This window comes from Barbatula barbatula, assembly GCF_947034865.1.
Source record: "Barbatula barbatula genome assembly, chromosome: 13".
NCBI lineage: Eukaryota > Metazoa > Chordata > Actinopteri > Cypriniformes > Nemacheilidae > Barbatula > Barbatula barbatula.
In genome coordinates this window covers 20,413,578-20,427,313 of record NC_136776.1, presented here as the reverse complement: position 1 = coordinate 20,427,313, position 13,736 = coordinate 20,413,578, and the positions used below count along the sequence as shown (strand labels likewise).

Genomic DNA, 13,736 nt, shown 5'->3' with positions numbered 1-13,736 from the left:
CTACATACTGACTGATTCCCAAAATTACTTTAGTATATTTAAATAATTTTTATAACCTTGTTTGCTAGTTTTATAGAAAAGTATAAAAATAAAAAAATGTAATAATATGAATATTATATGTAATATTTGGTATTGTAACATAGTATTATAATATGACATAATGTGAACAAATCAAATAAATATATTATAATATATAATTTGTAATAATAATATTCTCTTTTTTAAACATACTTACATTTATTCATATTATAATTATTATTATTAATGAAATTAACTATTTAAGATTTCGGTGCAGTTTTAACTCTTCAATGCTTAATATTACAATTGCGTACCTGTCCGATGTCCAATGCCGGGTTAATACTCCGACCAACATCCATCACAATGTCAGTCCTAATGTTCTGTAAAATATAATTTCACATTCAATAAACTTAGATTTTCAGGTTTTAATGGTACATGCAAAATTCAGAAAGAATAGCCAGCGTATCTCTGAATCCAGTGACAGCAGTAAGTTATCTGCTTATACTGTATATCTTTACCCATGAAAGACATAACATTACAATACGCTCCATAGACAAATAAAATTAAAATAGAAATATGAATATTAGAAGTAGACAAGCACCTTATGATCTCCTGTCAGACAGTCGATTTCCACCTCTGAACAGCAGGCTCCAAACGTGAAGTAATAGTAAGCAGGTCCCTCACTTTTCTCCCAGTCTATACTGGTGTGCGGTCCCCTAATGTAAATACACAAATATAATTATCCCAAGCATTTTATGTTTAACATTTACACAAAAAAATCATACACCAGATGCTGTTTATGTATATGCTTGAATTAAACATTATTATTAAACACATACATGAAGAAACCAGTCGCAGACAAGCTGATCTTCTGGCAGTATGCCTCCACCACCTAGAACCATGACAAATGTATATGTCTGTCATAAAATCATTCATTCGGTTTCTATTATACGATTGGCAGAATAGATTTACGTTTACTGACCAGCTGTTGCCAGGTGTATTGGGGATGCATCTTTATAAGTGGCGCTAGGCGTCCCATGAGTTTCTCGCAAGCGTTCTGCAGGCAAAATATTACCAAACATTACAGTTGCGTACATGCACATATAAGCCAACTCATGCCACACTAATGATCTACCTTTACTGCCATTCCAACAGCATCGGTACCAAAAGACGCGGCGGACGGAGCAGCGTTGGGCACGTTTCCCGTGCAAGTCTCCTTGATGTGGATGGTGGACATGGGGACCTTCAGAATGCGACTGGCAATCTGCAGCAAAGAGAAAATTAATCCTGCATCTTTCTTTTTAGAAGTATATTGTTTTCAATTCATTCTGTTTGACAGTCTTACCTGTACGGCTTTGGTGTTGATACCCTGACCCATCTCGGTTCCACCATGAGAGACCAGAACGGATCCATCTTTGTAGATGTTTATAAGCGCTGCCCCCTAGAAAGTAACCAATGTCATGTCAGTGTGGTACATATTACTAACACATTAAAAATCTGGTAATTGTTCCTGAAAATGGTCTTTACACTAGTTTACCAAAGTAATACCAGATTTAACAATACTAAAAACATACATTTTAATACCAACAGCCTTGTGAAATAAAGCACCAATTTTCTCCCTACCTGGTTATAAAAACCCTTGGAGAATCCAATTCCAAACTTCAATGGGACGATTGAGATTCCTCTCTTCTTCCAATGGTTGTGTGCATTGAACTGTTGGATGTACAGCTGCCGCTGATGATAGTCTGATTTTACCAAGCACTCGTCCCAACATCTCACCATGTCCCGGGGTGAGAAAAGCTGCTTGTGGTGGGTGCAGCATTCCACATCCTTGTACATGTTGATGTCTCTCACCTGCGTAGTAAAGTTGGACTGAAGTTTGAAACCTTCCAGAATAATAAAGCATTTTGTAATGGTCCAAACTGACTTACGTGCACTTTCCAAAAGCAGATTTTCAACCACTACGCTACGTTATCACTCGTTCATATTACGAAAAATGTGCCCACCTGGTGTGCCGGCAAGCCGCACTTGACTGCCACCTCGTGGAGGACGCTCTCGATGATGGTCAGTCCCTGCGGTCCGCCAAACCCTCGGAACGCCGTATAAGATGGCAAATACGTCTTACACACCAGGCCTCGGCCGCGGAGGTGAGGGATCTTGTAGCCATTGTCCATGTGAAGGAGCGCTTTCTCCATGATCTGAACAGAAAATACAGGTGATTTATAAACATGAATCCATTTGACTTCTATTAAAAAAATGATATTTTACAATGTAGAAGGGAACTTTGGGAAGTTGGTACATTTTATATACGCAAGGAAAGTTTATTGCTAACAGGTTGCTTCAGCATAGCTCAGGGGTTTAAGTTCTCGGCAAGTATCAACGTTTTTTCTCAGATGTTTCTCTTCAATTTCACTATTAAGAGAATTTAAATGAGACGACTTAGCTTTAAAATGAAAAAGCGGATGGCAAAGCCCACATAATTTGATTAAGGAAAGTCTAAGCATAGTTTAAGAAACTGAACGCTGTGTCTCGTGGCTCGTGTTGTAGAAAAAAATTCTTGACATTGATGAAATATTTAGGTGACACATTCTCATCGAGGCTGAAAAAACATACAAATGAAGATTCGTCCAGGGTGCATCCTCCATTACTGTAATACGTGATGTCAGCAGCTAGGATGGTCCCGTCATTCATGTATCCAACCTGAGAAAGATGAGACATAAGATGCAATGATGCAACGTATAGTCTAAAAAAGGTCAAAAACTCGTTCACCCATAATTCCACAGTACCTTATACTTCCCCAGGAAAGGATGCCTGCCGCTGGTGATGAGCATATCATCCCCTCGCTCTAGTACGCATCGCACAGCACGGCCAGTCCTGTCATTTAGTTTGGAGTGTAGAAGACACATTTAAGTGTGTACTGTATACTCGGACAGATCGATAAATGCGTCTCATTTTTCCATACTTGTATGCAGCCGTAGCAGTGATGGCAGATAAAGTTGCAATCTTCATGACTTTTCCACCAAATCCTCCTCCGAGCCTCTTCACATGACACGTGATCTTATTAGAGTTGATCCCAAGAGTGATGCCAACTACTTCCTGTTGTTTTATACATAGAACATTGTGTTACAAACTGAGGTGTATAAATAAAACATTTATTATTAAGATATTGCTATTGCTATACATTTAATGCATTTGTTCCAGTAACTTTTAACATTATTTCTATTTGTTATAAATAGAAAATAGTGTTAATAATACTAGTGGTTAGAATTAGCATTACAAATTATATTATTAATATTATTAATTAGTATTATAAATAATACGTTTTATTATTACTGTTGGTATAGATTTAACGCATTTGTTCCAGGTAATATTAACAATCTTTTCCATTTGTTATACATAGAAAATTGTGTTAATAATTCAAGAAGTTAGTATTAGTATTACAAATGATATTATTATTAATAATTAGTATTATAAATAATACGTTTTATTATTACTTTTGCTATAGATTTAATAAATGTTTTGGTTTTAGTTTTGGTTCGTTTCGAGTTAATATTAACATTATTTATATTTGTTATACAATGAAAATAGTACAAACTCAGGTTCCTTTTGAAGATTTTGTTTACTTTGAATTCACTTAAATTTTTTCTTATGTTTTATTATAAACATTATTAATGATAATAATTACGATTATAAATCATACCTTTTTATTATATATTTTCAGTATAACTGTTGCTATAGATTACATTTTTGGCGGGGGTTTGGGTTTAACATTATTTCTAGTTGCTAAAATATTTGTTTAGTTCCAATGAAATGTTGGCATTTATTTTACTTTATTACAATTAACAAAAATGTTTTAAATAGTTTTAGTTAACTATAATCCATGACATCGAGGACAAGAATAATAGTGAATAAGAAGACCTGAGTGTAAGCTGCATGTTGACTGGCAACATACAGATCCATTTCTTCCGCCTCTCCTTTAGGAATCGCGATCAATCCTTGGGTTTCCATGTAGAAATGCTCCTGACCGCCCATATACATCTCACCTGTGACATATCATAATATATCATTATACAAACACTCTTTGGAATTATTGAAGTACATTAAATTCAAAGATTCGGATTCATGAATGCATACCCTCCAGTATGTGATCTGCTTTCTCAAACCCTTCCTCCACATTTCCTCTTTCCAGCTTTCTCTTGGGGTCAAAAAACGATTGATGTGCAATGGCTTCCTAAGAAACAAAATGAAAACATGTTTGTAACTTTCAAGAAGCATGTTTTGATATGTTAAGGCATGTTTTATGAATGTGGTTTGGTGTAGAAATACCTCTATAGTGAAAAATACAGGTTGGATGTCCTGGTAGCTAACTTGCACCTGTTCGGCTGCTCTTTTAGCTTGTTCTCTGTTCTCTGCCACAATCGCCCCAATAATCTGCCCCACACAGATCACCTGTTAAGAGCATTCAAATAAAACATAAGGAAGATCAATCATAGGCGTATGTATTATACATGACAACCATCTTGGATCTGAAAACAATAGAGTTTGTCTAGAGAAAATGACCTCCTCTTCTGCAAAAACCTCCTCTGGGTTGTTAAACCAGAGTCTTCGGTTTTGACCTGGAACGTCCTTTGCAGATATGAAGGTGACCACTCCAGGTATTGCCAAAGCTGCTGATGCATCGATAGATCTAGTTTGAAAAATAAGTGAAGAAAATCGAAACATCTAGAACATGTTTGAGTCAACAATGAACAATTCTGAAATCATTCCCACAATGCCAGGTGTAACATATTGGAATGAATGTGCTTTCAAGGCGACTCCTAGCAAAGCAAGCCCATCCACGTCAATAGATTAGACAAACACACACACTTCTGTTTCCTTAATGGGTTTTGGATTATTGGCAGAGTTTAGAGTTCCTCCCTGTAGTTAAACACATTAGACCCTGGACACCAAGACCTTCCCATAATCCCCTGTAGACCCACCTTCACAGATGAATATAAAGTCCAGGTCAGACAGCACACAGACACCAAACATCAGGACAAGAGCATCCAGAACATCTCAACACACTGAGACAACATGAACACAAGAGCCTCCTTCTCCATTCTGCTGCTGCTGTGTGGCGTCTCACAGGCGTTATTTCTCAAGGTAAAACCCAGATGAATCTTGGCTTACACAGGTAAAAAATATATTATATAAGTAATTTAATGCACTTGTCTGTAAACAGGAGCAGAAGCTTGCAGATATGTTAGTAACAGAGCCCGAAGATGTGGACATCACTACAAAGATTTTGGAATCCAACAATGGTCAGACACTAAAAATGACTTTCAGAAAGAAGAAATTCACATCTAGACATATTGTATATCTTCATCAATATCACTTTCTTTCCACACAGGATCTACTGAACTCCTGATTGAAGGAGATCTGGTGTTTCCCAAAACCAGAAATGCTCTTTTCTGCTTTAACAACAACTGTTTCTGGAAGAAAAACAGCAAGAATCTAGTGGAGGTGCCCTACACAGTGAGCAATGAATTCAGTAAGTAAACCTCCTTCATCACATCACACATTTATCATTCATATCAATGTCATTCTAAAACCATCACCCGTCTTCTCTGCAGCATATAACGAGAAGAAGATTATCGAGAACGCCTTGATGACCTTCCACAGCAAAACCTGCATCCGCTTTGTGCCCAGATCATCTCAGACAGACTACATCAGTATTCAGAACAGAGACGGGTGAGGACAATCATACCATATCAACAAGACGCATTGAAACGCTCTTAGTCCACAAGAAGAAGATCAGAACATTGATATGTGCTCTTGTTTTCTCTCTCCTCTCAGGTGTTACTCTTCTCTTGGTAGAACAGGTGGCCAACAGGTTCTCTCTCTGAACAGAAACGGCTGCGTGTACCACGGCATTGTTCAACATGAGCTAAATCACGCCCTGGGCTTCTACCACGAGCAAACCAGGAGCGACCGCGATCAGTACGTCAAGATCAACTGGGAGTACATCTCTCCTGATATGGCCTACAACTTCCAGAAACAGAACACCAACAATCAAAACACTCCATATGACTACGGCTCCATCATGCACTATGGAAGAACGGCCTTCACCAACCAGGCTGGAATGCAAACCATCACCCCCATTCCTGATGCGTCTGTGCAAATCGGACAGAGACAGGAAATGTCAAACACCGACATCCTGAGGATCAACAAACTGTACGGATGCTCTATCTGAGATCTTATGAAGACGTGATGTTACTGATCATATAATAGAGTGATAGAATTGTGTATGTAGCTAAATAAGGGAATGAGGTGATGGTCTTTATCTTTGATGGTGTTGGGTTTCTGAAATATTTGATTGTATTGGGAAAATAAAGCTAGTTAATGAAACAAATGAAGTGTGTTTGTAATTCAATGTCTCACTTCATAAATGATCAACAAATAATTTTTTTATTTTGGCATGAGCAGGTTGATATAAATCAAAAGATCTCTGCTGGAGTAGAAAGGATGTTGAAGTTTTCTTGTTGCCACAAATTGGGAGAACTGAAGGTTTTAACCTGTGAAATAATATTTGCTTAAATTGCTTAAAGGAAACTCTGTACTAGGCGGCCATATTTACAACTCGTCCATGCAGCTATTTCAGTCATTTAAGACCAATTATTTTCTAATTGAATGGGCGGAAACGAATATCTCTTAAACCACTGGCTAAAGTGACATAAAGCTAAATATGTCCAACAAACAATTAAACACGACTTAAACTTTACCATGAATTATGTTTTTTAAGCCTAAATTCCTCTAAGCTGCTTCAGTTAGGTTCACAACACTTTATACAGAATCTCTTTCCTCTTAAAATGTTAGTCTTCCTCGATCGACGATTGGCTATTTTATCTACTGAAATGCAGGACATTTGTCGCTAGAGCAGTGATATTATCTGTTGCTTTTACCACTCTTGCTTAAAACATCTATGACACCTCGTTAATATCTATAATCTTTGATTTGATGTTGTATGCAGAATAAACCATAATATACTGTAGATGTAGAGATGAGTAGGAATATCTAAATATAATGTTCCCACAATAAACCTAACTTAAAATTATTTCTATTAAATTGCTATAGAGTACAGGCCTGTTTGAGATTTAGACAGTATGATAATCTTAAAGGAGTCGTATGACACGGCTGAAACAAATATTATCATTTGTTTTAGATGCAATGCAATGTGTATACATGATTTAAGGTTCAAAAACGTGGTATTTTCCAAATACTGTGCAGGTTTGTATCTCCTCTTTGCCCCGCCTCTCTGAAACGGGCAGATATTTTACAAAGCTCATCGCTCTGAAAAGCGAGGTGTGCTGTGATTGGCCAGTTAACCAGTGTGGAGTGATTGGTCGAATACTGCAAGCGTGTGATGGATCTACACTCACCTTAAGGATTATTAGGAACACCTGTTCAATTTCTCATTCATGCAATTATCTAATCAACCAATCACATGGCAGTTGCTTCAATGCATTTAGGGGTGTGGTCCTGGTCAAGAAAATCTTCTGAACTCCAAACTAAATGTCAGAATGAGAAAGAAAGGTGATTTAAGCATTTTGAGCGTGGCAGGGTTGTTGGTGCCTACCTGAGCATTGTTTCTGACCATGTCCATCCCTTTATGACCACCATGTACCCATCCTCTGATGGCTACTTCCAGCAGGATGTCACAAAGCTCTAATCCCTTCAAATATAGATATAATGCCTCAAAGCGACGATGTCACCGATCACAATCTTATAACAGGTACATTGCGCACAGCAGGAATCAGCCCTTTAACTCGTTATCGACAGGGTAGAACAATAACATCCACTACTTAAGATAGTTTTGCAAAAAGGTTGCCAGATCTGACTCCGCTAATAACCATACCAATAAAGAAAGAATCGCTCGATGGCATGACCAGCAAATTGGGCACTATTTTCTCTAATACATTAGAAGCTGTCGCACCTATGAAGTCAAGAAAGATTAATGAGATCAATTTTGCACCATGGTACAATAGCACCACTAACGCCTTTAAAAGAGAAACACGTAAACTAGAGCGCAAATGGGTAAAAACGCAATTAGAGGTCATCAAAATGGCGTGGAAAGAGAGTGCAAATTGTTTTAAAAAGGCACTAAAAGCAGCAAAGGCTGAGCACCTCCGTAACCTCATAGAAACCAACAAAAACAATCCTAGGTTCTTATTTAGCACAGTTGCTAAATTAACAAATAAACAGACATCAACTGACCTGGCTATTCCGCCGCACCTCGGTAGCAATGAATTCATGATATTTTTTACAGAGAAAATAGAAAACATTCGCGACAAAATAGTAAAAACTCAACCTCCAAGTCTGTCCTATGAATTAGTACCAACCATCCCTCTAAAAGAAAGGCTACAGCGTTTTTTACCTATAAAACAGGAAGAGTTAATTAAACTTATTGCAACATCTAAACCTACAACTTGCTTATTAGACCCCATACCAACTAAATTATTAAAAGAGTTGCAATTGAGCCCATTTATAACATTATCAATGCGTCAATTAATCTAGGCCATGTCCCAGGACCCTTTAAGATGGCCGTCATTAAGCCTCTAATCAAGAAACCAAACTTAGATCCAAATGAACTAGGAAACTATAGACCGATTTCAAATCTCCCATACCAGTCTAAAATACTCGAAAAAGTAGTGTCCACTCAGTTGTGCTCTTTCCTACAAAATAACGACAAACACGAAAAATTTCAGTCAGGCTTCAGACCGCATCATAGCACTGAGACTGCGCTCGTTAAAATTACAAACAACCTGCTTATAGCATCAGATAAAGGTCACATCTCACTCCTGGTCCTGCTTGACCTTAGTGCTGCGTTTGATACCGTAGACCATAACATACTTCTAGATCGCTTACACAATTATACCTGTATTGAGGGACAGATACTACAATGGTTCAGATCTTACTTGTCAGACAGACATCAATTTGTCCATTTAAATGGGGAATCATCAAATCTAACACAAGTAAACTATGGATTACCTCAGGGATCGGTTCTGGGACCCGTGCTGTTCTCCATATACATGCTTCCCCTCGGAAACATTATAAAAAACATGGAATTAGCTTCCATTGTTATGCAGATGATACTCAGCTATATATCTCATCAAGACCAGATGATTCCTCCCAGCTATCCAAAATAAAACAGAAGTATTACTTATCGGACCAAAGACACGCAAACCGAATATTTCTGATTATAAACTGCAAGTTGAAGGATGTACTGTTACTCCAACAAATACAGTAAAAGATTTACGCGTTATATTAGACAGCAACCTGTCATTTCGAACTCACATCGCAAATGTCACAAAAACAGCCTTTTTCCACCTAAGAAATGTTGCCAAATTACGAAATATTCTGTGTGTTGCTGACGTGGAGAAGCTTATTCATGCATTTAGGACCTCAAGACTTGAATACTGTAATGCGCTACTTAGTGGTTGTCCTGTATCATCAATAAACAAACTACAGTTTGCCAGAGTTCTAACCAGGACCAGAAAATACGATCACAAAACCCCAATTTTATCAACCCTTCACAGGCTACCCATTAAGTATCGTATTGACTTTAAAGTTCTTTTAATCACTTCCTAACAGAGCTTCTATCACACTACAACCCATCACGCTCTCTAAGATCTCAAAACTCAGGACTTTTGATAACACCTAGAATAAGTAAATCCACCAAAGGGGGGTCGAGCTTAGCACCTAAACTCTGGAACAGCCTTCCTGATACTATTCGAGGATCAGACACAGTCGCACAATTTAAATCTAGATTAAAAACGCATCTTTTCAGCCAAGCATTCACTTAATGCAAATATGCAAAATAAACCACCAGGAGACTGCTGACATTAGATATTATTTACTAGGTGTTTATATAACAAGTTAAACTATTCATGTACTGTGTTTTACCTTTTTGTGGTTTTCTTATTTTCCCCTGTAAAGCTGCGTTGGAACAATGCAAATTGTGAAAAGCGCTATATAAATAAAAATTGAATTGAAATTGGTTTCTTGAACATGACAATGAGTTCACTGTACTAAAATGGCCCCCACAGTCACCAGATCTCAACCCAATAGAGCATATTTGGGATGTGGTGGAAAGGGAGCTTCGTGCCCTGGATGTGCATCCCACAAATCTCCGTCAACTACAAGATGCTATCCTATCAATATGGGCCAACATTTCTAAAGAATGCTTTCAGCACCTTGTTGAATCAATGCCACATAGAATTAAGGCAGTTCTGAAGGCGAAAGGGGGTCAAACACAGTATTAGTATGGTGTTCCTAATAATCCTTTAGGTGAGTGTATAACGCCATATACGCCATACTCTTACCATATTTGGAACATCTCACCTTACTTGTGTTTACATTTGGGAGGTCTTAGTCAAGTCATACCACGAACTGATGTAGATTTGTGGGGGTGTGGTTACGTGAGGCATTTCAGGCAGGTCTGGGTGAGCATTTACATTTAGGTAGAATGCATCTTTTTTTTCGATACTTTAATTTTTGCAATTTTACTTGTTTAATTCATTGATGGGCAATTTATAACACACCAAAGACATAGAAAAACTTGTATTCGTGCCATATGACCCCTTTAAGCAAACTTATCGCGGTTTCACGCTATGACTGTGTTGCATCTACTGCTTTAAAATGTGTTCTTTTCAATGTCTGCTTAAACTGCTTTTTGCCCATTGAACACAATGGTGCGGTTACTTGAACAGGGATTATTTTAGGAGGGTCTAGACCTTAGTTAAAGTAGGAGATTTAAGTTGTCTTTTAAAACATACTTTACCAAAAAACATTACTGATGTACAACAATCGCACTGATATATTCTAAGATACGTCAGTGCAACTAATTTTTTTATCAAGAAACTCACATTTAGGTTTATTTGATTTTTAAGCAACAAAAATATTTGGAACAGTAGTAAACATGTCCAGTATGCCTGGATGAATCAGTGGTTCCTAAACGTTTTGAATGCATGGCACCCCTTTCTAGCAATTTGTTTACATGCATCTCTAGTAATTAAACCTACATGCATACATATACTGTACATTTATAAATAAATTAAAGATTGGTAAACATAAAATAAGCACAAACTAAATAAAGCACAGAAACTTATGGATTCCTGTCCTCTCTGTCTGTAATGAGACATAAAAAACAGCTCATACAATATACATAGAAAACTGTAATCGGCCCATGCCTAGTATAGAGTAAGAAAATCCTCAATAATTATTCAATTGAACCCCATGAATGACTCTGAAAAAAGAACAAGTTTAAGAATAATAGACCACCTGTAAAGTACTGAAGATTCAAGATCTATGGTGATAAGAAAGAAAGCTTTACACAGCAGTATGGATAAATGAACATTTGTTATTGAATGGCACCAACATTAGTCCACTATACTTCTTGACAGCTAAATATCCAAATCCTATAAAATCTAAATCACATGATTATAAATGTTACTCAGGAAAGGAATTTCTCAATAGTTTTTACAAACAAGCATCCTTTATGAATTTGTCTTAATAAAAACATATACAACTGTTGTGGGTCACTTAATAAAATCCCAAAACTACATCATGTCCACCTCAATGGATTAGTAAAACAATCTCAAGAAGCTTCTGTAAGGTTTTGGACTAACAGGCGAGGTCAGCGTTCCTCCCTGTAGTTAAACACATTAGACCCTGGACACCATAACCAACCCATAATCCCCTGTAGACCCACCTTCACAGATGAATATAAAGTCCAGGTCAGACAGCACACAGACACCAAACATCAGGACAAGAGCATCCAGAACATCTCAACACACTGAGACAACATGAACACAAGAGCCTCCTTCTCCATTCTGCTGCTGCTGTGTGGCGTCTCACAGGCGTTATTTCTCAAGGTAAAACCCAGATGAATCTTGGCTTACACAGGTAAAAATATATTATATAAGTAATTTAATGCACTTGTCTGTAAACAGGAGCAGAAGCTTGCAGATATGTTAGTAACAGAGCCTGAAGATGTGGACATCACTACAAAGATTTTGGAATCCAACAATGGTCAGACACTAAAAATGACTTTCAGAAAGAAGAAATTCACATCTAGACATATTGTATATCTTCATCAATATCACTTTCTTTCCACACAGGATCTACTGAACTCCTGATTGAAGGAGATCTGGTGTTTCCCAAAACCAGAAATGCTATCTACTGTTTTAACAACAACTGTTTGTGGAAGAAAAACAGCAATAATCTAGTGGAGGTGCCCTACACAGTGAACAGAGAATTCAGTAAGTAAATCTCCATCACGTTCTTCACTCATATCAATGTCATTCTCAAACCGTCACTCGTCTTCTCTTCAGCATATAACGAGAAGAAGATTATAGAGAACGGCATGATGACCTTCCACAGCAAAACCTGCATCCGCTTTGTGCCCAGATCATCTCAGACAGACTACATCAGTATTGAGAACAGAGACGGGTGAGGACAATCATACCATATCAACAAGACGCATTGAAACGCTCTTAGTCCACAAGAAGAAGATCAGAACATTGATATGTTCTCTTGTTTTCTCTCTCCTCTCAGGTGTTACTCTTCTCTTGGTAGAACAGGTGGCCAACAGGTACTTTCTCTCAACAGAGACGGCTGCATGTACAACGACCTCGTTCAACATGAGCTCAATCACGCCCTGGGCTTCGAACACGAGCATTCCAGGAGTGACCGCGACAAGTACATCAAGATCAACTGGAAGTTCATCTCTCCTGATATGGTAGAAGCCTTCCAGAAACAGAACACCAACAATCAAAACACTCCATACGACTACGGCTCCGTCATGCACTATGGAAGAACGGCCTTCACCAACCAGGAAGGCAAGGAAACCATCACCCCCATTCCTGATGCGTCTGTAGAAATCGGACAGACCCGTGGACTGTCTAACATCGACATCCTGAGGATCAACAAACTGTACGGATGCTCAATCTGAATGAAAACCCGATTTCACTGATCTTTTAATTCAGTTTATGTGTCTGCATAAAAATAAGGGAATGAGGTGATGGTCTTTATCTTTGATGGTGTTGGGTTTCTGAAATATTTGATTGTATTGGGAAAATAAAGCTAGTTAAACAACTAAATGAAGTGTGTTTGTAATTCAATGTCTCACTTCATAAATGATCGACAAATTAAATGTCAAAACTTTTTTTATTTTGGAATGAGAAGGTTGATATGACTCAAAAGATCTCTGCTGGAGTAGAAAGGATGTAGAAGTTTTCTTGTTGCCTGCTGAAAGACTCAAATTTGGAGACTAAAGGATTTTACCTGTAAAATAATATTTGCTTAAATTGCTTAAAGGAAACTCTCTGTACTAGGCGGCCATATTTGCAACTCGTCGAGGCAGCTATTTCAGCCATACAAGACCGAGTCTTTTCTAATTGAATGGGGGGAAACGAATATCTCTTAAACCACTGGCTTAAGTCACAATAAAACAAAATATGTCTGACAAACAATTAAACACGACATAAACTGGACCATGACTTATGTTTCTTAAGCCTAAACTCCTCTAAGCAGCTTCAGTTAGGTTCACAACACTTTATACAGAATCTCTTCCCCCTTAAAACGTTAGTCTTCCTCGATCGACGATTGGCTATTTTTTTACTGCAATGCAGGACATTTGTCACTAGAGCGGCCATAATATCTGTTGCTTTTCCCACTCT

The 13,736-nt window shown here is 37.7% G+C and overlaps 2 protein-coding genes across 2 annotated transcripts; both read left to right on the top strand.

The window, feature by feature from the left end:
• Positions 1-5,091: 5,091 nt before the first annotated feature.
• LOC306903008 (hatching enzyme 1.2-like) lies at positions 5,092-6,250 on the top strand (the record flags this gene model as incomplete). The annotated part of the gene is made up of 5 exons (XM_079471928.1): positions 5,092-5,160; positions 5,240-5,318; positions 5,408-5,548; positions 5,631-5,748; positions 5,854-6,250. The coding sequence occupies 5 exons, from the start codon at positions 5,092-5,094 to the stop codon at positions 6,248-6,250; spliced, it is 804 nt and encodes a 267-aa protein (XP_079328054.1).
• Positions 6,251-11,861: 5,611 nt separating this feature from the next.
• Positions 11,862-13,009, top strand: LOC306903007 (hatching enzyme 1.2-like; the record flags this gene model as incomplete). The annotated part of the gene is made up of 5 exons (XM_079471927.1): positions 11,862-11,930; positions 12,009-12,087; positions 12,177-12,317; positions 12,390-12,507; positions 12,613-13,009. The coding sequence occupies 5 exons, from the start codon at positions 11,862-11,864 to the stop codon at positions 13,007-13,009; spliced, it is 804 nt and encodes a 267-aa protein (XP_079328053.1).
• Positions 13,010-13,736: the final 727 nt, after the last annotated feature.